The sequence below is a fragment of the Silurus meridionalis genome, chromosome 4 (assembly GCF_014805685.1).
Source record: "Silurus meridionalis isolate SWU-2019-XX chromosome 4, ASM1480568v1, whole genome shotgun sequence".
Classification (NCBI taxonomy): domain Eukaryota; kingdom Metazoa; phylum Chordata; class Actinopteri; order Siluriformes; family Siluridae; genus Silurus; species Silurus meridionalis.
In genome coordinates this window covers 2,251,652-2,275,538 of record NC_060887.1, presented here as the reverse complement: position 1 = coordinate 2,275,538, position 23,887 = coordinate 2,251,652, and the positions used below count along the sequence as shown (strand labels likewise).

The window sequence follows — 23,887 nt, the reverse complement described above, 5'->3', positions numbered from 1 at the left end:
GCCTGGTAAGTGTGTTATCAGTGTGTTATAGTCATATTTTCTCATACCTGAGGTACAGATCCTGTAAAGAGAAGACTGTTTCAGCACAAATTAAGTGATACACTATATAGCCAAAAGTATTGGGACACCCCCTGAACAGGTTTGATTACTTTTATATTTATTATAGTAACAAAAACACAAAAATGTTGAATGATTTAATATTTAATTTTTTTGTAAATTTTCTTTGATATCGAATCATTGGACATGAAGAGGTTCAACATTGGGTTCCTCTCATATTTCTCTGATGCTCTGCACATTTCTTCTCTTTCTCACACTGATTTAGAGAATCCTGAAGCTCCATGCTGGTTTTGTTCCAAAGTGACCTCCAGCTGAGCAACTGCAATTTCCTGTTTTCGTATTTTTTTGTATGTTTGTCACACGTTAATGTTTCAGATCATTAACCTCATTTAAATATTAGTAACAATAACACAAGTGAACATGCAGTTTTTAAATAGAGGCTTTTATTATTGAGGAAAACAAAATCCAAAACTACATGCCCCTGTGTGAAAAAGTGATTGCCCCCTAAACCTAATAATTGGTTGGGCCGCCCTTAGCAGCAACAACTGCATTCAGGTGTTTGTGATAACTTGTGATGAGTCTGTTACAGCGCTGTGGAGGAATTTTGCTCCACTCATCTATGCAGAATTGTTGTAATTCAGCCACATTGGAGGGATTTCGAGCACGAACCGCCTTCTTAAGGTCATGTCACAGCATCCTAATAGGATTCAGGTCAGGACTTTGACTAGGCCACTCCAAAGTCTTCATTTAGTTTTTCTTCAGTCATTCAGATGTGGACTTGCTGATGTGTTTTGGATCATTGTCCTGCTGCAGAACCCAAGTTCGCTTCAACTTGAGGTAACAAACAGATTTTTATGGTAAACAGCAGAATTCATGATTAAATTTATTTAGCAAGTCTTCCAGGACCTAAAGCAGCAAAACAGCCCCAGACCATCACAGTACCACCACCATATTTTACTGTTAGTATGATGTTACTGTTACACCAGAGGTAATGCGACACACACCTTCCAAAAAGTTCAACTTTTGTCTCCTCAGTCCACAGAGTATTTTCCCAAAAGTCTTGGGGATCATCAAGATGTTTTCTGGCAAAACTGAGACTTGCTCAGCAGCTGTTTTTCGTCTTGGAACTCTGCCGTGTAGACAATTTTTGCCAGGTCTCTTTCTCATGGTAGAGTCATGAACACTGACCTTAACTGAGGCAAGTGAGGCTGCAGTTCTTTGGATGTTGTTATGGGGTCTTTTGTGACCTCTTGCATGAGTGGTCTCTGTGCTCTTGGGGTAATTTTGGTCAGCCGGCCACTCCTGGGAAGGATCTCCACTGTTCCATGTTTTTGCCATGTGTGAATAATTTCTCTAAATTTGGTTCACTGGAGTCCCAAAGCTTTAGAAATGGCTTTATAACCTTTTCCAGACTGATAGATCTCCATTACTTTCTTTCTCATTTGTTTCTGAATGTCTTTGGATCTCATTATGATGTCTACTTTGTCAGGCAGGTCCTATTTAAGAGATTTCTTGATTGTGAACAGGTGTGGCAGTAATCAGGTCTGTGTGTGGTGAGAGAAATTGAACTCAGGTGTGATAAACCACAGTTTTAACAGGGGGGCAAAGACTTTTTCACACAGGGCCATGTAGTTTTGGATTTTGTTTCCCCTCAATAATAAAAACCTTCATTTAAAATCTGCATGTTGTGTTCACTTGTGTATATTTTACTAATATTTAAATTAGTTTGATGATCTGAAACATTAAAGTGTGACAAACATGCAAATAAATATACACAGTGGTGTGAAAAAGTGTTTGCCCCCTTCCTGATTTCATACTACTACAAAAGTATGTACTTGATATACAATGCTATTTTTTTCTTTCTTTGTCTTCCAACAGCCATTTAGTTGAATCTTCTGAGGAGAAGTGGGTTCCACACACCAGCCATCAACCAGAAAAGAGGTTCAAGCAGTCTCCAAACTCAGCACCTGTTTCAGCTCTACCAGTAAGAGTGAGAGACAGAAAATCCCAGTCTTCACTGGTTGTATCCCCCAACACACCTGAAGAGAGGTGGAATAATAATTTTACACCCCAGCCAGTCTGTAGATCATCTGTCATGGCACTTGTTGATGAGAAGATGTTGGGAATGGGCTACAAACTGTTCATTGACGACTTCTACACAAGTCCAGCACTGTTTAGAGATCTCCTAAAAAAATAACATCTGAGCATGTGGGAAATTTCAGTCCACAAACCCTCAAACCATCACCAACAAGCTTCTGAAAAAAGCTCCTCGAGGCCTCATCACTGGCTGAGAGAAGAGGATGTGCTGTTTGTAGAATGGAAGGATAAAAGGAAGGTCCAGATGTGCTCCATCATTCACAGAGGCACTGAAGGAAGCATTGTGCTACTTTTATTTTCATTACTTTCTTCTTCTACTGTTTTTCTAATGTTCAAATACCAGTCTTATGCTTATTGTGTGAATGTTATTATTCCCAGTACATTTGGTTATCAGGCTGCTTTTCCTCAAACAGACGGAGGGAGAAAAGGACTACACACAGTCTCAGAATAATGTTTATAGGAATCTCCTTTTATTGTATTTTCTTCTAAATATAAACTCATTACACATGTGACTTTTAACCCGTCACTATTCTGGATTGTATTTAGTTCAGTAAACTTAAGTTCATTTAAAGGAGAATTCAGTGCTGTTTAGTTCAGTAAAGTCTTCATTTAATCCAAAACTATTCGATTCATTAAGTTCAATTATCCTCAAATTAATATTTTTACATTCAATAAAAACAAATCATCCAGTTTTCATTGATGTTTATTTAGTGAATAATGCATTTAATAAACAATTGGTTTCACTCAGAATGACGTTTTATTTTTTAATAAGTAGTAAAAATGTATTTTTTTTAAAACTCATCTGAAGCATAAAGATAAAAATGCACCAGTTGGTTAAAAGAAAACATTTAAAAGTAAAACATTTATTCCAGCTCATAAATCCTATAAAACATGCAGCATTAAACATGAACTTCCAGCAGATGAACATCTCATAATACTGTCTGGAAGTGAGAAATCTACAGGTTGTTTTTACTCCATACACATGAACTTACTTTGATCAGAAACACAATCATACTCCAAATCAATTAATCAATAAAGTCAATAAAAGAATCCCAAACTGCTGTGTGTCTTGTCCTCGCTATTAATGACGTCATTAGAGCTCCACTACTTCTAATGACCTGCTGTGACAGTGAGCTCTAATACACATCACACTGCCACCTACTGGTCATTTATGATTCTGCAACATTCATAGAGTCACTCCGGTCAACTTCCGGTTCTCAACTCGGATTCACTCGCTTTATACACAGTTTACAGCCGTTTTTATCTTATTTATGACTGTAATATCGCTCTTCTCTCAGGAACAACAGAAAAGCTGTAAAGACAATATTTTATCCGCTCTTTACCTCTGTAATGTGCGCATGCGCATAGTGTCAGGTTAAGAGAGACCGGGTTACGTCACAGACGGAGGGCGGGCATCTCCTGTGACGTCACAGTAAGGCAATGTCTATTATTGGGAACGCGCCTCTGTTTCTCTCATTTCCGAGGTTTTGCTTGTGAGTAAAGAGGCATAAACATGGAGCTCTTCAGAAAGTTGAGAAAGTTTTTTCAAAGCAGAACAACAAAGAAAACTAAGCAGATTGCTGAAATGAAGGAGAAGCTGGAACACATGGAGAAAGTAGAGAAAGACTTGGATGCATTTTCTCTTCTAATGATAGAGAAAATAACAGAAGAGAAAGAAGAGAAAGCCATTCTGCTACAGACGGTGCAAAAGCTGGAGGCTACTTTGGCTTCTGAGCGAAAGCAGCAGGAACAGGACATAACTGAGAGAAGCCAGAGCTGGGCGAGAGAACAAAAACAACTGGAGGAACGTGTTGCTCAGCTTGAGTTTATTTTGGATCAGACCACCATGGAGCTCCAGTCTTCCCTGAAAATCAATGAGGAACTGGAGAAAACTGTAGAATGTGAGAGAGAGAGCTGGACGAGAAAACAAACTAAACTGGAGGAACATGTTATTCAGCTTGAGCTCACTTTGGATCAGACCACCATGGAGCTCCAGTCTTTCCTGAAAATCCATGAGGAACTGAAGAAAACTGTAGAATGTGAGAGAGAGAGCTGGACAAAAGAACAAAAACGACTGGAGGAAAATGTTGCTCAGCTTAAGCTCAGTTTGAAACAGACCACCATGGAGCTCCAGGATACTCAGAATCACTGTGAGAAAGTAAAAAATAGTGCAGAGCAGGAGAGAGATCATTTGATCAGAGAGAAAGAGCGACTGGAGGAACGTGTTGCTCAGTTTGAGCCCACGTTGAATTTTAAAGAAAAACAAGAGGACGAAAGAGAGAAAACTAAACTTGACATAGAGGAGAGGAACAACTTACAGCTTCAGACCAACAGGGGGCTCCAGGATACCCAGAATCTCTGTGAGGAAGAAAAGAAGACTTCAGAGAATAAAACAGATCATTATATGAGAGTCCGAGAGCGATGGGAGGAAATTGTTGCTCAGCTGAGACAAGAAAACATTCAAAAGAAAAGGAGAAATAGAAAAAAGAAGGCGACAAGAGAAACAGAGAGTCTGAACACTTTTACTACAGCGAGACACAATAAACACTATTAAATAAATAAAGATTTTGAATTTCAATCATGTCTAATGACTCTTCATCACAGAGAGCATTCAATGATGGTATTTTTTTTCTTGAAATCCACTTTAGTAAAGTCAGTGATGTTTGATGTCCTTAAAGAAAAGAAATTTGACAGAAACTGAAGTTGAGGTATTTTCTTGCAGCTTTAGTGCTTTGTTTAAATTAAATGTGGGCAGAACCTGATTCACTTAAACATCTGTACTTGATAATTGAGCACATGAAGAAGAAATTCGGTGAGCGTAAGTAAAATGATCATGTAGAAGCTTAAATATGTGCTTCTTAATATCCATATGTGAATGAGGTGCTGTATTTACTTTTCTGACCCATAACTAACACATGGTGTATTTTATCAATCATGACTTAAGAGGAAAAAACATACATTTAGTCTCATCACACAGTTTAAAAGTTTCCCTCATCTCTTCGTAGACTGCAGGAAACTGTGACCCTCCTGTTCTTGTCCTGTCTCCTAAAACAGGAACCAAAAGCAGTTTCAAACCAAAGCATTTACTTCTTCAATTATTAATCATCATTCTTTTAGAATGTGTTTAATGTAGGGATTTTCTCACTTACCTTAGTTTTCTCCTCACATTTCCTGCTCTTCTCTCTGAGCTCTTTCTCCAGATGCTGCACTGAGTCTTGCATCGTGTCCACCTGCGACATCAACAGCTCGTATTTCTCCTCCTGGAAGTTCAACAAACAAAACTTGTTCACTTTTTTACTTTTACACACATTCAGACACTTCTGAGGAAATTCACACTAAAGGGAATTTTGATGAAGTAGAAACTGAGCACTTGACACCACAAAGACGATTTTATTGCATCTCATGTAAAAATTGCAGTAGCAGTTCTACAGAATTCACGTCTCAATGAGAGAAAAAGCTCAGCTTTAGTAACTCATCCTGCTGTTTTAATAAAAAGATTTCAATAAAAAGAGAATCTCAGCATCTCTAACTAGAAATACAATGTGGATTCTGTTCAGGTTCATACAGCAGGTGATGGAACTCATCATGTGCTGCTTAATGCAAGGATTTTCTCCCTTACCGCCATCATCATCCTGCACGCCCTGTTAGTCTGAAGAAGCTCTTCCTCTTTCTGCTGAGCTGAGGACTGCAGTAAGTCCATGTCTGATACCAGTTTGTAGATCTCTTTCTGTAGCTGAACACTGGACTCCATCACCTGCTCGTGTTTCTTCTCAGCTTCATCCAGAAGACCTGGAAGTTTAACGAGACATGTACACACACATTAAGACACTTTTAAGGACTCATTAGAACAATGTTTAGTGTATGAGAGAGGAAATGTCAATAAGAATTTGATTAAACGCACACACACATGAAAATTCTTACCTGTAGCGCCTCCTTGTTGTGGGTTATAGATTCATACTGGGACTTCAGGACACTGTGAGCCTCGTTCTTGCTCACGCTCCTGAACCACAGCCATGAGGAAGAGGATGAAGGATTTAGTCATTAAGGGTTTAGTCATTAATGTTCACATCCACAATGAGGCTCTACTAATATTACCTTCACCACCAGCTTGTGTGTTTAAACCTGAATAAATCCACTATTAAACCATTAAAAACATTTTAACAAGTTATCACAATTTATATTTGAGTAAATATTTGAACACTTTGTCTTTTCCTAACACTGTTTATCAGTTCATTTCTGCTGAACTGAAGCCATTTTTCTTTCCTCTCAGTTTAACAGCAGTTACTGAAGCACACAGAGGAACAACTCAGTCATACACTAGGACACATTTCACTACCACATTTATACCTGTTTTTACATCTTTATTATTTCCTATAGTGTCCGTTCACTGTATACATGTAGATAAAAATACAGAAAAGGACATGAAAAGCGAAATACAATTATTTAGCAACATTAGCTAGGCTAACTAGCCAGCTAGCTATAATTAGCTTCGAAAGTTTTCTTCCTCAGTCTAAATATCAGATTTTTAGTGAACTATAAGTAAACTTATGTACTAATGTAACTTATGTAATCTTATTAACTTAAATATAGTTTTATTCATCTTTTAGTCAAAAAGTAGATGTTTCTAATAAACTAACAAACACAAAAGCAGCGCTAGCAAACCCGGCTAGCATGAGGCTAATGATGATGGCTCCTACACCATTAGCCGAAAGCTCCATTTCTGCTCACTGCAACATTTATGGAAATATTATCACTCTTTATAATCATTCTTTATTTATTTTAGACAAATGTATCCACTTTTTCCTGCAAGTCTGTGATCTTTATGCTAATGATCAGGAGTAAACACAAAATGAGGAACATCGCTTTTTCCCTCTTCACTCCGGTACCGATGGTTAATAATAATTATAATAAATGATAAACTCTGTGTTTTAAAGAGAATAAAATCCATAAAGCTCGGAAACTCACAGTTCCAGGTGTCGTACAGTTCGTTTTATCTCGGCAGAGGGTCTTTCCCGGCAGTACAAAAAGATTCGGTTAGGTGAGTTTGACTCCTTAGATTCAGTTTAAGTGACTCGGTTCAAGAGAGCTCGGTTCAATCACTTCTATTCAAAACAATGAGGTTCAGGAGAGTCGGTTCACCGTTTAAGCTCGACCGAGTCTGAATCAATAGATAGTTCCAGAAATTTCCTTTCAGCAGTCTCTAAAAAACAAACAAACAGCAGGTGGTCAGAATGTTCCTACTCTGTTGCTGGGTTAGTTTCAGGGGTTCACCTCAGTCAGCTTCATCTGGTCATTTATGATTCTGCAACATTCATATAGTCACTGGTCAACTTCCGGTTTGTGTGTAATCTTCCTCTGTAATCTGTACATGCGCAGAGTGAGTTTGTGTGTGTGTGTGTGTGGGCGTCTGGGTGTGACGTCACAGTAGGACACGATATAAGTCAGGTCATGCTTTTGTTGATCATTTGTGAATTTACTCATTGTAAGTAAGGAGACACAGAAATGGAGCTCATTAGAAGATTTAGAGAATTTTTTCAACGCAGGAGACAGAAACAAAATAAACAGTTTGCTGAAAAGGAGGAGAAGCTGAAACACATGCAGAAAAAGCAACAGATTTGAAAGCTTTAATTAATCTGATGATAGAGAAGAGCATAGAAGAACAAGAAGAGAACAACTTTCTGGTACAGATCGTGCAGGAGCTGGAGGCTACTTTGGCTTCTGAGCGAAAGCAGCGGTACCAAGACATAAATGAGAGAAACGGCACACACCTTCAGAACTGGGGGACAGAACAAAAACAGCTGCAGGAACGTATTGCTCAGCTTGAGGCCACTTTGGAACTGACCACCATGAAGCTTCAGTCTTCCCTGAAAATCCACGATGAACTGCAGAAAACTGTAGCATTTGAGAGAGAGAGTTGGGCAAAAGAACGAAAGAAAGTGGAGGAACATGTTGCTCAGCTTGAGGCCACTTTGGAACAGACCACCATGGAGCTCCAGGATACTCAGAATCACTGTGAAACGCTCATCTAGAAACGCCCGAGTGCTCGAGAGCAGATGAGAGAAGTGATGCAAGAAATTACACAACTATTAAAAGATGTAGTTGAATCTAGAGACCTGCACAAGACGTATTTTTCAGTCCCACTCCCTCAAAATATGTTATTTTCTCCAGCTTCTCACAAAAGCTGCTTCTTCCTGCTTTTTTTGTTACACTTGTTCACTTTTTGAATATAATAAAAAAAAACAGTAAATAAACATTTGTCTTGTTTTATTTAAATGTTCTGCAGTTATCTAATGGTAGGGATTTGATGTTCTCCTGTATTCCATGCAGTCGGGCATCTCCTCCTCCTGCGCTCCCGTAGTGGAATGTGATGGTGAGACGCTGCTGATTACATATTTAGAGTGAATTTTTATTTAACATTTGAGTTGGATTTTATAAGAAGGTGTTTATGAAACAACTATCACTCAGTACAAACCCAAATAACCTGCAGGATTTCATCTTCATGATCACAACACTTCAAACAAAACATCTACAGTACATACAGGATTCAGGGCCATTTTTCGATATTTATATGTTACAGTAATTTTGTATTATTTATATTAGGAGTCTTTAACGACTCTGTGCATATGTTTAAAAAATGACCATGTTACTGTGTGTACAATGATACTAATTGTGTTCATGTATTACAAACACTTTATTAGGAACACCTATATATTCATATACACTGTGTGTGTGTGTGTGTGTGTGTGTGTGTGTGTGTGTGTGTGTGTGTGTGTGTGTGTGATTATTTGTACAAAGAATTTATTCTCATCACTTTCATTATTTTAGATCAAACATGTGCACTACTACTATCAGGTAAAATACAATGTCCTCGTAGGAAAAAAACACCAAAACAAAGTGTCCAAAAACTTACGACCACCAGGCTGAAATAGTCCATGCAGAAACAAAACAGAGTAAGAACAGGAGCTTTGAGGGTTGGGATTTGGACTGTAGTTTATGTTAACAGTCTGCTACACTGACTCAGGACTACAGTTTGTATCTGATCATCACTTCACCTCAACATCATTTAGCTGTAATAAATGGACATTCAGTGAAACCCAGATGAGGACGGGTTCCCTCTTGAGTCTGGTTCCTCTTAAGGTTTCTTCCTTATGCCGTCTCGGGGAGTTTTTTCTCGCCGCAGTCGCCACCGGCTTGTTCATCAGAGACAAACTTACACATAAAGAACATCTTATTTATTTTTATCACCACATTATCTGTGTGAGAAATGCTCTATTTGTGCATAATATTATGTAATCTGAAAGAGGGGGGGGTGACGTCACAGGAGGAGCTCGGGGCGTGTTTGTGTGACATCACAGTAGGACACGTCTTTATAAGTCAGAACGTGTCTTTGTTTCTCATTTCTTAGAGACGAAATCTAAGCAGATTGCTGAAAAGAAGGAGAAGCTGGAACACATGGAGAAAGTAGTAACAGAGTTTGATGCATTTATCAATCTGATGATGAAGAAAAGCGCAATAGAGAAAGAACAGAACAACATTCTGGTACAGATGGTGCAGGAGCTGGAGGCTACTTTGGCTTCTGAGCAAAGGCACCGGGAACCAGACATAAAAGAGAGAAACTCCACACACCTCCAGAGCTGGGTGAGAAAACAAAAACAACTAGAGGAACATGTTGCTCAGCTTGAGGCCACTTTGGAACAGAACACCATGAAGCTCGAACCTTTGCAGCATCACTTTGAGAAAGTGAAGAATAGTGGAGAGCATGAGAGAGATCATTTGATGAGAGACAGAGAACGACTGGAGGAACGTGTTGCTCAGCTGGAGGCCACTTTGGAAATTGAGGAAAAAAAATGGGAGGATGACAGAGTAAAGGCCAAACTAGACATGGAGGAAAATAACATCTTACAGCTCCAAACCATCAGAGAGCTCCAGGATTCTCTGAATCATTGTGAGGAAGAGAAGAATAGTGCAGAGCAAGAGAGAGATCATTTGATGAGAGACAGAGAGCGGCTGGAGGAACATGTTGCTCAGCTGGAGGCCACTTTGTTAAATGAGACAGAGAAATGGAAGGACGAAAGAGAGAAGGCCAAAAGAGACATGGAGGAGAGGAACACCTTACACCTCCAATCTACCAGAAAGCTCCAGGATTCCCTGAATCTCTGTATAGAAGAGAAGAAGAGAGCAGATCATGAGATTGATAATTTGATGAGACTTATAGTCAATAGTATGAAGCAGAGTGATTTTCTGTAGCTTGTAGATCGTCTCATCTTTTGATCATTTTTATATTTACAGATTTAAACCTTTTAGGGTACATTTAGTGTGTTTGTGACCATTTTGCACGAGTTCTGCAAATGATTTTATTCTTCCAAAACCCACACAATCAAGTATTTCAACGACCTCACCCGTATTCACCAATCAAATCTTACAAATCCAGCAGTGCCATCATGCAGCATTACACACGGGGGTCACCACAGCATTTATATGTTTACAGTAATTACACTGATCATTAACACTGTGATTATGGTCGGTATATAAGGAAGTGCTGAATGTGTGATTAGAATCAGCAGTAATGAAGCAGTAATGAGCACAACATCTCTTATTCTTGAAGGCTGATTTATCAAGAGTAATAAATGTGTCAGAAGAACAGACAGCCAAGAGATGAAGTTGTGGATGGGACAGAGGGTCATGAAGCGCCCATAAGAGAATTACATGCTACTTTTTAGAGAATAATGAGGAATGTGGGCGTTACACATGTAGCTGAAGAGGGTTTATCAAGACTGTGTGTGGACTGTGTTATTGGGAACTTCCATGGAACTGCCTGGATTTATTTATTAACACCACAATCCTGGATCCTGAACCTCCTCCAATAGTTGTGTCGGTCATTGGCAGAGGTGGGAAGTAACGGAGTACAAATACTTCGTTACTGTACTTAAGTAGATTTTTCTGGTATCAGTATTTTACTCCACTATTTATTTTTCAGACAACGTTTTACTTTTACTCATTACATTTTTACACAAATATCTGTACTTTTTACTTCTTACAGTTTCAAAACCGGCTTATTACTTTAGTTTTAATCCATTGATTTGGTGAAATATATTCTTTATTTTCACTGCGCGTCGATTTCAGCCGAACAACCGATTTCCTGTTACTGTGCGTCTTTTTCAATCCACTGGTGTATAAAGTCCTGACTCTCACTCTTTACAAAGATAAGAATCAGCAGGCAGAAGGCAGTAAGAAGTTTGGGGTTATGGTGGATGAGACAGAGGGAGTCAGTGATGAGAACATGACTAAGAAAACAGATACATTCCTGATCATCATCATCTTTTCTCTGCTTGTGTTCTATATGTGGATCTTCAGTCTGGATACATTCATTAGGTAACAACATTTTTAATTCGTTTTGTATTTATATATATATATATTTGGCTGTCAAAATTCTAATTATTTTAAACGGCACTAAATGTTATTAACGGCCTATTAATTCTGTTTTTACCGTTTTTATAAAAAAAATGTAAATACATAAATAAATAACTAAATATAAAAGAGGCAAAATTAAAACCTCCATCAAAACATACACTTATTCACGACGTCCCTTCTTTACTTAGATATAAAATAAATAAATAAACTTCACCGAAATATAATTTTAATCAGTAAACTTTTGTTTTATTTCTGAGTCTCAAATCAAACACCAAATCTGCCATGTTTTACACAATTAATCCTCTGGGGGGCGTTTTGTGGGTTTTTCCCTCATAATGGTGACACGAACTTAAAATACATCATTCAAATCTGTAAAATGTCTATGATTATATATATAAAAGCTTCTTGACTTGAAGAGGTGCAGTTTCTCCGGTATCACCTCATTAACTGTCCGTGTGGAAACATAGCAAAGACTCTTAATGATGTCCACACATCTCTGCACTGTTATAGCCTTTATATTTAATCACTGTACATATGCTTACATATATATCACATGCTGTACATATGATACATATTTATCTTTATTATTTGCATGATTGCTACTTTTTGCACTTCTGGTAGATGCCAAACTGCATTTCGTTGCTGTGTACCTGTACTATGCAATGACAATAAAGTTCTATCTATCTATCTATCTATCTATCTATCTATCTATCTATCTATCTATCTATCTATCTATCTATCTATCTATCTATCTATCTATCTATCTATCTATCTATCTATCTATTAATATGATGTGAGGTCCAGTTAACGGCTAAAACAGGTAGAAGTAATAACTACTTTTTACTGAAGTACATGTCAGAGCCAAGTCTTCTTTACTTTCACTTAAGTAAAAAGGTATAATCAGTACTTCAACTTTTACCAGAGTATTTTAAAACATGAGTATCTGTACTTCTACTTAAGTAATGGATGTGTGTACTTTTGCCACCTCTGCCTTAGTGTCCAACTTCTCCTACAGCTCCTCATATGCCTTTTCCTTGGCTTTCACCACATCCCTCTTCACCTGCTGCTGCATCTCCTTGTACTCCTGTCTACCTTTTTCATCACTTTGTCGATCCCAATTCTGTGTCTCCAACCTCTTTCTCCTTCTGCTCTCCTGCACTTCCTCATTCCACCACCACGTCTCTTTTTCCTCCTTTCCATTTCCAGATGTCACATCAAGTACCTTTCTAACTGTCTCCCTTATCACTTCTGCAGTAGTTCCACAATCATCCAGCACCTCTTCACCACCACCGAGCTCCTGTCTGACCTTTTCCCTGAACCTCACACCACAGTCTTCCTCTGACTAACGCTGAGTAATGGTTATAAGCTTGGATTTAAACTAATATAAGCGATGTTATATGTTCTCTGAAGCATATTGCTAAATGATATTATATAATACTAGATTCTACAACTGATAGCTGAAGCTGACCTGAGTCTACATGGGTGAACTTTATGCACCCTCTTATTCATTATTATTATATTAATTATCATTATATTATAAACTGAACTAGATACATTTCTCAACAGCAAAGATTTTGTGCAAAAATTCTTCTCCTGTGTCATCTGTTGTGTAATGAAAAAAAAAAAATCAGAAGTCTTATGACATCACAGCTCATTTGCATATCCTAATTCATATGACATTATTTAATCTGAATCACAAACACATTATTATTATTATTATTATATATTTTAAGAGTAAACTTAATTTACTCTTTTATATCTGTAGATAATTTGTGTACATTTTTGCTCTTTTACATTTAATTAAATTACACATTTATATTTGTACTTTACGTATTTTATTAGTATTTCTTTGTGACAATGTCTGTTGTGTTGTTCTATAAAAGCTGTGTATGAAAAAATAAAAATAAAAGACATTTGGGAAAGCTTTTAAAAAGTATTTATAATAATGTACAGATAAAACAAATTTGTAATTAATAATAAAAAATTCATTACTACATCAAAAATGTAGCAAATAAGACATTAAACAAAAAAAGGAAAATACATATCATAAAAATATGCGTCTCAATTTTCTGGTATAAAGCATTAAAGACCAGACAGTGTCACAATGAAATACTAAAGAAATACAAAAACTGCAAAAATAAATGTATAATTAACCCATAAAGAGTAAGAATGACCAGAAAAATGATCTACAAATATAAAATGTCAAATATAAATAAAAAAGAGACGTCATAAGACTTTATCCCTCAGCATATAAATTATTTTTTTATCACCGTAAAATGTAAAGTAATAAAATCCATAAATAACTGCTTCCTGTCAGGAAGTCTATAGTATGCAGACTTTTTACACATAGATGTAAACTATAATAAACTGAATGCTGTATGGCTCTATACATAAATATAGATTACTAGACATTTATTCATGTACAAAGTTCATGTAAGAGATACATTTTTTTTATTCATGTAAGAGATAAATCACCGCTGTGATCTTTGTGACTCGGTCTGATGACAAAGGAAGCTGATTTGCGTTATGCATTTATTGACGGCTGAGGGAACGCGCTGTGTGCTGTTTTTCTTCCATGATTCCAAAGTCTTCAGAGCTGCTTCAGGGTTGCTGGGTGCCAGATCATGAATGGCATAGATGACTGAGAGCTGCACTTCCCATGGCATACCTGCACACAACATCCAATACAAAATTAGGGTCTGCTGAAGCACAAAACTAAACATCAGAGAATAAAAATAAAGATCGATAAAAACATCTTTATTTGATGCTTCAGAAATACCTTTTGAGAAGCTTTGCATTCCAAACTGATTGATGCTTCTTGCCAGGTTTTCGAGTGACGTTAGCATGTTCTCCTTAAGTCCTAGTTGACCAAGTCGCCCTGTTTGAGAAGGACAAAAACCACGAGTGAAAAGATGAAGAATCCAGGAATAATGTGAGATGATGCTCCGAAACAGAATTTACAGTAAACTTACCAAGTAGCCTGAAAACTGCTGCTACACAGACGTCTCGGAACGGTGTTTGCTCTGTTCTTGCTTGCCTCAGCCAAGTGTTCAGGATCAGCCAAAGATCCTTCCTAGTAAATAAAAAAGAGGAGAAATGAATATGTTGAGGGTCTTTGTAGTGGTATTGGAGCAGCCATTGTGGTTTTACGATCAATTATGAGTTTATACAAAAATGGGAACTTGCAAACAACCACTAGAACTTTGACCCTTAATGGAAAAAGTCAGGAATGAGAACTAGGTCCTAAAGGTAATGATGCTTTATAATGTACTTTACACCACTGAGAAAGCCGGGGGCAGAGCACTGGATCAGCCATGACTACAGCACCCCTGGAGCACAGAAAATTAAGGGTCTTGCTCAAGGGCCTAAGAGTGGTACTTGGTGATCCTGGGGCTTGAACCCCCGACCTTCCGATCAGTAATCCAGAGCCTTCACCACTGAGCTACCACTTCCTGAAAAAAGACCCTCTCATGGTGAAATACTTACAGCTAAAGTTACAGAATTCTCTCTGACTGTCTGAACACTGATCCTGGAAACTTCATTTATAAATGCACAATAAACATTTCCTCACAGAAACATCACCATATCAACAATTACCCAATTTTTCCCTGTGAGATCTTATTGTATTAAAGATAAGATATAAAAATGGCGCCTAAATAATAACTTTACAGCTGAAATCCTCTCAGCACTGATGTTATAGAAAATAATCGGTCATTTCTAAACCAAAAGTTCAAGTATTAAAAAGCTGAGAATGAAATATGTTGAAGATGTTTTGCATTCAGTACCATATAATATTGGTAATGGTCCAAGTCCAGCCCAGTTGTGCACACAGAAGATCCAGGCTGAAGATGTAGTTCCAGGTAGCAGGGCAGAGATTAAAACCATACCAGCTGTTCTCCAGGAACCTCAGACTGCTGTCTTCCAGAAAAGACTTCAGGGTGCTGGTGATAGCATTGTGGATGTTTCCTGGAGGCTCCTGGGAGAAAATACAATATAGAAAATATAATCTTTTCTTAAACTCGCTGTGCAATAAAGCAATAGTTACAATATTGTAGTGACAACATGAATTTATAAGGAATTTGTCCCACTAGATTACACTGATACTTGGAAATCAAAGTTAGAATAAGAAGGCAGTAAAATACTTGATAAAGTCCAGTTGAAAAATGCCACTGAGAGGAACACTGAGGATCTGCTTCTTACCTCATTCCAGGGCAGATACTTGTTGAGGAAATTAAATATCTTTCCTCTTGCTTTCCGGTTGCTCACTATGTGAATCGCTCGGCATAAAGAGCTGTCATGGGATAAAATACTTGGCCATGCTGTCACCATGCCCATAATCACTTGGGGGGCTTCAAGAAAGTCTGCAAAGCAACAAGACAACAGGACGTAAATACACTGTATAAAAAGAAAGACGTTGCATAGAAAACGTCAACACGCCCGTATGAAATTGCAGGTTTTTGGAAATTCAAGATGGAGACAAAATATTTATTCAGTCACCCAAAACCCTGTGGAAAAACACCATAATGTCTGTAAAGCATGGTGGCGGTGACATAATGCTTTGAGGCTGCTGGTCAAAATGCTGAAAAAATGCTGAGGAAGTTCACACTTCGAATTTACCAAAGACATGGCTTCAGGAAAGGATAATTAAAGTTCTGGAATGTTCCAGCCAGAGCCCAGAACCCATTGTGAACAAAAAACCTATGAATTTTTAATTTTTTATTTATTGTTTAGTGTTAGATCAAATTAAGGATGTAATAAATCTGACATTTACGTTTACATCTTTATATTTTTATACCCTGCAATTTCATAAGGGTGTGTGGACTTTTTACATCCACTGTACATCACCAGATACAAGACACAATTGTCATCTCTGTATCAGTGTCCATTTTTAGTAGATAAATAATGAAATATCAGTATAATCTCACCTTCTTTAAGGAGTCTGTAGGCGAGACCATGTGCTTTGTGAGAGTCTCCTCTCTGTTGACACACGCCTACATAAACCCTACAGAGAGACTGCAGGAGATCATGTCCCATAAACCTCTCTCTGCCTTGATCTTCTTCAAAATCACAGAGAGAAACGTCTCTACTAAGCACTAAATGAGACGGAAGAAAACGATCATTCGATATGTACAACAATAAACCAAAATCTAGATTCAATATTCGATCAATCATATCTACTGTTCAATTTAAGAACATCAGGACCAGTGAATTATAGATCGACTTTGAAATATGAGAAACTCAAATCCACAGCTAAAGAATAAAGTGTTTAAATCGCATGCACTGAACTGACCTCGTTTGCACAAAACACAGAAATGACGCGTTTCTCTTCATCTCTCAGAACAGGAAGTTCACTTGTTCCTGTAAGTGCATGAATCCTGTCTGTATCAGAACAGGACTTTTGTAGTGTTTCTAACGCACTGTACAGGAGAGATTGTGTTGTGTGTGTTGTGTTTGTAGGATCAGGTGAAGCAGCATCAAGTCGAGGCTTTTGAGCTTTCCTGGGTGGTGACATGTCTGATCCAGTTCTCTTTGCTGTGGGCTTTGGGTCTGTATGAATATAAAATAAAACATGTACAATAAAATAAACAATAAAACAAAGCTGCGTGTTTGATTTCTGCATAATGAATATAACTTTCAATCTGATCATCTGATCATTTGAGGGAAATGTACAAATAGCTTTAGCACATGTTTATATAAATCTGTATCTCCTCTAGAAAATAGTTTATAACATGTCACATCTAAATACCTTTGTCAGCTTCCTGCTCGTTCTCAGTCTGCGTGGAGGAGCACTTTTTCTCTGTAATGACAAACAATTTATTACAGTCAAAGCAAATACCTTCTACATCAACATCTACAGAAACTCAGAGAGATTTCAGTGTTACCTTTGTTCAACTCATTTCCCTGTTTGAAGAGTTTTTCCTGTTGAGGATCAAAACAATTACAGTTTTATTTAGTCACAATTCTCACTAAAAGTTCAATGATGTTTGCATTTAAAAATGAAAAAAGAAAGTACCTCCATTAAGCAAAAGCTTTTCTCAAAGCTGCTGATTTTGCATTTCAGGACATGGATTTCAAGATTTTGTTTGGTGTTCGCTTCTGTAAAATAATTTACAAAATGAAATGAAAAGGTGCTCAGATCACATTATCACATTATATGTTTATTTTAATAAAACTGAATCATGCAGTAATAATCAACTTGTACTTTCTTACACACCTTTAAGTTCCAAAAGCTGTTTTTCAACACTGTCATTTCTGTAGGAAAGAAGAATTCAAATAGAATATATTATTATATTATTATATTAAAGCTGCAATTATTTTTCCCATTGAAAATGACAAAATAATTGTTATAGTTAGTGTTACACTGTTACTAAAATTATTATTATTATTATTATTATTATTATTATTATGAACACATTATTAGATATTAGTTTTATTATATGCATTTGGATTAAAAAAAGGAAAAAATTGAAGATAACAAACAATTCCCTAGGGTTATATATGTGTAGCATACAGTTACAGAATACCTACAGAATCTAGAGCGACAATTATCTCATTTAAACAATTGAGAAGTTGAGGGCCTCGCTCGAGGGCCCATCGATGCCAATCAGAATAAAGAATTCAACTGAGTTTTGGGATAAAATATAAACAACAAAAAAAAAACTTACTTGTGAGTTCTGGTATTCTGCATCTTTAGAGTCTTCAAAGGCTGAAGCTCAGACTGGCCTGTGTGTGTCTTTTCCATTTCTGTAGATCTTTTCTAGTTTTTACTTCAAGTTTGATGAATCTGGAAAAACGGAAAACATTTCCTCCAGTATTTACATTTTTTATAACAATCACCTGTATGCTCATGCTCAGTGTTTCTAAAGTGTATTTTCTCCTTTTTTTGTGTGTGCAGATTATCCACAAGGTGACTATTAGAAATTTAATGATGTGTAGGTTTTCCTGAAAAGGGGGCGTGGTGTTGTGGAGGGGGCGTGGTCTGGGGGCGTGGCACACGCCCGCTCAGCTCCTGAATGACGTTTTGCCGGTTCGGTTTTTATGAATGACGATGGGACGTGTTTACTCAACTGCTTACAGCCTTTAAAGGTATTTGTGAGAATTATGTAGTAATGGTGTTACATATTTCGACAATGTTTGGATTTGGGGAGTTTATTGAAGCTAAATATGTGTCATGCTAGTTAGAGCGTGCTTCCCGGAAGTTGTGAGTGCACACGTGACTAACGCGTGACCAGCGCGGATCATTCATAAAATCGGTGAAACTAAAGATCAGGTCCGTGAACATGAACTTGTAAACTTACCGCTAGTGTGTTTCTTCTGAAATGAATCGCGGTTGGTGCTCGGTGTTCCGGCTTTTAAGCACGCAGCGCACTGTGACGTCACATGTGTTATTGCATCACGTATCTAACTAAATAAACACTATTACACGAGAACTAATGGAAATTAATCCCATCTTACATTTTCAGTTCTCAATTCTATCATTATTTGCTTTGAGAATGTAGATGGATGAATATAGAGAAGGTCAAGAGAGGAGTCCTGGTATGTCCAGGAAGTCTGGTGTGTCAAAGAAGTATGGTAGGGTGATGCAGGACATGTGTGACAGCAGTGAAGTGCATCAAGGATCGGCTCTGAGCCCGTTTTGGACAGGAGTCTCTCTGTGGACTATGATGTTTGCCGACAGTATTGTGATTCGTGGTGAGAGTAGGGAGCAGGTTGAGAAGAGTCTGGAGACGTGGAGGTGCACCCTGGAGAGAAGGGGAATGAAAGTCATTAGACGTGTGTGTGGATGAGAGGGAGAGCAGTGGAGTGGTGATGGGTTACGAGTTTAAATACCACAGTTTTGAAACCATCGCAGAAATTGTTTGAGGAGGTCATAACACGATTAATTGTTCTTTTAAAGATTGCGAGCTGACAACCAGTGTCCTTTCAACTTTCAGTAGCCATGAATCTGAAGGTTTGAACGTTTTCTGTCTTTCAGGCTTCTGATGTGCTGCTCAAAGAAAATCTAAAGCTCTCAAAAGGTCTATCTTTGTTTATGAGGGAAAAGTCTGGAAACGTCCTGAATTCTTGCCTGGTAAGTGTGTTATCAGTGTGTTATAGTCATATTTTCTCATACCTGAGGTACAGATACACTATATCACCAAAAGTATTGGGACACCCCCTAAACAGGTTTGATTACTTTTATATTTATTATAGTAACAATAACACACAAAAATGTTGAATGATTTAATATTTAATTTTTTTGTAAATTTTCTTTGATCTCGAATCATTGGACATGGAGAGGTTCAACATTGGGTTCCTCTCATATTTCTCTGATGCTCTGCACATTTCTTCTCTTTCTCACACTGATTTAGAGAATCCTGAAACTCCATGCTGGTTTTGTTCCAAAGTGACCTCCAGCTGAGCAACTGCAATTTCCTGATTTCCTATTTTTTTGTATGTTTGTCACACGATAATGTTTCAGATCATCAACCTCATTTAAATATTAGTAACAATAACACAAGTGAACATGCAGTTTTTAAATGGAGGTTTTTATTATTAAGGAAAAACTAAATCCAAAACTACATGGCCTTGTGTGAAAAAGTGTTTGCCCCTAAACCTTATAACTGGATGGGCCGCCCTTAGCAGCAACAACTGCATTCAGGCAGTAGACAATTTTTGCCAGGTCTCTTTCTCATGGTGGAGTCATGAACACTGACCTTAACTGAGGCAAGTGAGCCCTGCAGTTCTTTGGATGTTGTTGTGGGGTCTTTTGTGATCTCTTGGATGAGTGGTCTCTGTGCTCTTGGGGTAATTTTGGTCAGCCGGCCACTCCTGGGAAGGTTCTCCACTGTTCCATGTTTTTGCCATGTGTGAATAATTTCTCTCACTGTGGTTCACTGGAGTCCCAAAGCTTTAGAAATGGCTTTATAACCTTTTCCAGACTGATAGATCTCCATTACTTTCTTTCTCATTTGTTTCTAAATGTCTTTGGATCTCAGCATGATGTCTAGCTTTTGAGGATCTTTTGGTCGACTTCACTTTGTCAGGCAGGTCCTATTTAAGAGATTTCTTGATTGTGAACAGGTGTGGCAGTAATCAGGTCTGTGTGTGGTGAGAGAAATTGAACTCAGGTGTGATAAAATACAGTTTTAACAGGGGGGCAAAGACTTTTTCACACAGGGCCATGTAGTTTTGGATTTTGTTTCCCCTCAATAATAAAAACCTTCATTTAAAATCTGCATGTCGTGTTCACTTGTGTATCTTTTACTAATATTTAAATTAGTTTGATGATCTGAAACATTAAAGTGTGACAAACATGCAAATAAATATACACAGTGGTGTGAAAAAGTGTTTGCCCCCTTCCTGATTTCATACTACTACAAAAGTATCTACTTGATATACAATGATTTTTTTTTTCTTTGTTTTCCAACAGCCATTTAGTTGAATCTTCTGAGGAGAAGTGGGTTCCACACACCAGCCATCAACCAGAAAAGAGGTTCAAGCAGTCTCCAAACTCAGCACCTGTTTCAGCTCTACCAGTAAGAGTGAGAGACAGAAAATCCCAGTCTTCACTGGTTGTATCCCCCAACACACCTGAAGAGAGGTGGAATAAGGATTTTACACCCCAGTCAGTCTGTAGACCATCTGTCATAGCACTTGTTCATGAGAAGATGTTGGGAACGGGCTACAAACTGTTCGTTGACGACTTCTACACAAGTCCAGCACTGTTTAGAGATCTCCTAAAAAAAAACCATCTGAGCATGTGGAAAAATTCAGTCCACAAACCCTCAAACCATCACCAACAAGCTTCTGAAAAAAGCTCCTCGAGGCCTCATCACTGGCTGAGAGAAGAGGATGTGCTGTTTGTAGAATGGAAGGATAAAAGGAAGGTCCAGATGTGCTCCATCATTCACAGAGGCACTGAAGGAAGCATTGTGCTACTTTTATTTTCATTACTTTCTTCTTCTACTAATTTTCTAATGTTCAAATACCAGTCTTATGCTTATTGTGTGAATGTTATTATTCCCAGTACATTTGGTTATCAGGCTGCTTTTCCTCAAACAGACGGAAGGAGAAAAGGACTACACACAGTCTCAGAATAATGTTTATAGGAATCTCCTTTTTATTGTATTTTCTTCAAAGTTAAAATATAAACTCATTACACATGTGACTTTTAACCCGTCACTATTCTGGATTGTTTCAGGACCGAATTCATGTATTTATATATATAAAATAATGTTTTATGATGTACACATTTTTTTCTAAGGAACTTCAGCATATTTGGATGATGTAAAGCCCAAAGTGTGTTCTTTTAAAAGAGATGTAAATTGTGTATGTAGCACACTGTTGTCAGGAACTTTACCATTGAAAGTCAGGAAGGTCATTTTCAGCTGTGAGGCCCAAAAGTGGGGCTGAAACCGAACAGGGTTCAAGAAACCGGGTTTATTTTCATATAAGTAACAGTATTTAGTTCAATAAACTTAAGTTCATTTAAAGGAGAATTCAGTGCTGTTTAGTTCAGTAAAGTCTTCATTTAATCCAAAACTATTCCATTCATTAAGTTCAATTATCCTCAAATTAATATTTGTATTTGTATATTTTACATTCAAAAACAAATTTACATTAATTTTAATCAGCTTCCTTTAACTTCTATTTCATTTATTTATATTACAAAAATTCAGCTTAGAAATTAAACATGAACCCCCTGTTTGTAAAACAGTAAACAGTTTAAGTTTTAGACAGTTTAATATTATTAAGAAAAATATGTTGCTTTGTAAAAGATCAACATCACATATAACCAGACAACAAAACACCATTAATAATATTTGTACAGAATTAAGTAAAAAGAAAGTCCTGACAGAGCCACTAGAGGGCAGTGTGAGACTGACATCTGACAACCAACTGCAGTTATTATTATTATTATTATTATTATTATTATTATTATTATTAATATTATAGTTTTGGGGGGTTTATGAATGTTTCTTGCTTTGACGTGGATGTGTTGATTGTATAACACCCAAATAACATTGTTTAATCAAACCAATTATTGGAAATTTAATAATTTTATCACATTGGTTTTCATAAATATGCAAATCTGCATATAAAAATAATGTTTTATGATGTACACATTTTTTCTAAGGAACTTCAGCATCTTTGGATGATGTAAAGCCCAAAGTGTGTTCTTTCAAAAGAGATGTAAATTGTGTATGTAGCACACTGTTGTCAGGAACTTTACCATTGAAAGTCAGGAAGGTCATTTTCAGCTGTGAGGCCCAAAAGTGGGGCTGAAACCGAACAGGGTTCAAGAAACCGGTTTATTTTCATATAAGTAACAGTATTTAGTTCAATAAACTTAAGTTCATTTAAAGGAGAATTCAGTGCTGTTTAGTTCAGTAAACTTAAGTTCATTTAAAGGAGAATTCAGTGCTGTTTAGTTCAGTAAACTTAAGTTCATTTAAAGGAGAATTCAGTGCTGTTTAGTTCAGTAAACTTAAGTTCATTTAAAGGAGAATTCAGTGCTGTTTAGTTCAGTAAACTTAAGTTCATTTAAAGGAGAATTCAGTGCTGTTTAGTTCAGTAAACTTAAGTTCATTTAAAGGAGAATTCAGTGCTGTTTAGTTCAGTAAACTTAAGTTCATTTAAAGGAGAATTCAGTGCTGTTTAGTTCAGTAAACTTAAGTTCATTTAAAGGAGAATTCAGTGCTGTTTAGTTCAGTAAACTTAAGTTCATTTAAAGGAGAATTCAGTGCTGTTTAGTTCAGTAAACTTAAGTTCATTTAAAGGAGAATTCAGTGCTGTTTAGTTCAGTAAACTTAAGTTCATTTAAAGGAGAATTCAGTGCTGTTTAGTTCAGTAAAGTCTTCATTTAATCCAAAACTATTCCATTCATTAAGTTCAATTATCCTCAAATTAATATTTGTATTTGTATATTTTACATTCAAAAACAAATTTACATTAATTTTAATCAGCTTCCTTTAACTTCTATTTCATTTATTTATATTACAAAAATTCAGCTTAGAAATTAAACATGAACTTCCAGCAGATGAACATCTCATAATACTGTCTGGAAGTGAGAAATGTACAGGTTGTTTTACTCCATACACATGAACTTACTTTGATCAGAAACACAATCATACTCCAAATCAATTAATCAATAAAGTCAATAAAAGAATCCCAAACTGCTGTGTGTCTTGTCCTCGCTATTAATGACGTCATTAGAGCTCCACTACTTCTAATGACCTGCTGTGACAGTGAGCTCTAATACACATCACACTGCCACCTACTGGTCATTTATGATTCTGCAACATTCATAGAGTCACTCCGGTCAACTTCCGGTTCTCAA

At 37.0% G+C, this 23,887-nt stretch overlaps 2 protein-coding genes across 4 annotated transcripts in view; both read right to left on the bottom strand.

The window, feature by feature from the left end:
* Window positions 1-4,472: 4,472 nt before the first annotated feature.
* LOC124384658 (leucine-rich repeat flightless-interacting protein 1-like) overlaps window positions 4,473-23,887 on the bottom strand; it is a 468,068-nt gene continuing 448,653 nt past the window's right edge. The window contains exons 1-6 of one of the 3 annotated variants that reach the window (XR_006925442.1): window positions 7,120-7,345; window positions 6,076-6,154; window positions 5,774-5,943; window positions 5,304-5,414; window positions 5,113-5,199; window positions 4,473-4,512 (exon numbers count right to left, since the gene is read on the bottom strand). Coding sequence is in view for 2 of the 3 variants with exons in the window: in XM_046847702.1 (XP_046703658.1) it covers window positions 5,146-5,199; window positions 5,304-5,414; window positions 5,774-5,905 (297 nt within the window). In the remaining variant the exon portion in view is untranslated. Of the gene's footprint in view, window positions 4,513-4,909; window positions 5,200-5,303; window positions 5,415-5,773; window positions 5,944-6,075; window positions 6,155-7,119; window positions 7,355-7,425; window positions 7,437-23,887 lie in introns of those variants that run through there. The other 2 variants (XM_046847702.1, XM_046847703.1) reach the window with 2 other exon arrangements.
* Window positions 13,716-16,598, bottom strand: LOC124384611 (little elongation complex subunit 1-like). The gene is made up of 6 exons (XM_046847607.1): window positions 16,491-16,598; window positions 15,766-15,926; window positions 15,351-15,541; window positions 14,538-14,638; window positions 14,345-14,443; window positions 13,716-14,233 (listed from the first exon to the last, which is right to left on the bottom strand). Exons 2-6 carry the CDS (start codon window positions 15,898-15,900, stop codon window positions 14,037-14,039), a joined length of 723 nt encoding a protein of 240 aa, XP_046703563.1. The 5' UTR covers window positions 15,901-15,926; window positions 16,491-16,598; the 3' UTR covers window positions 13,716-14,036.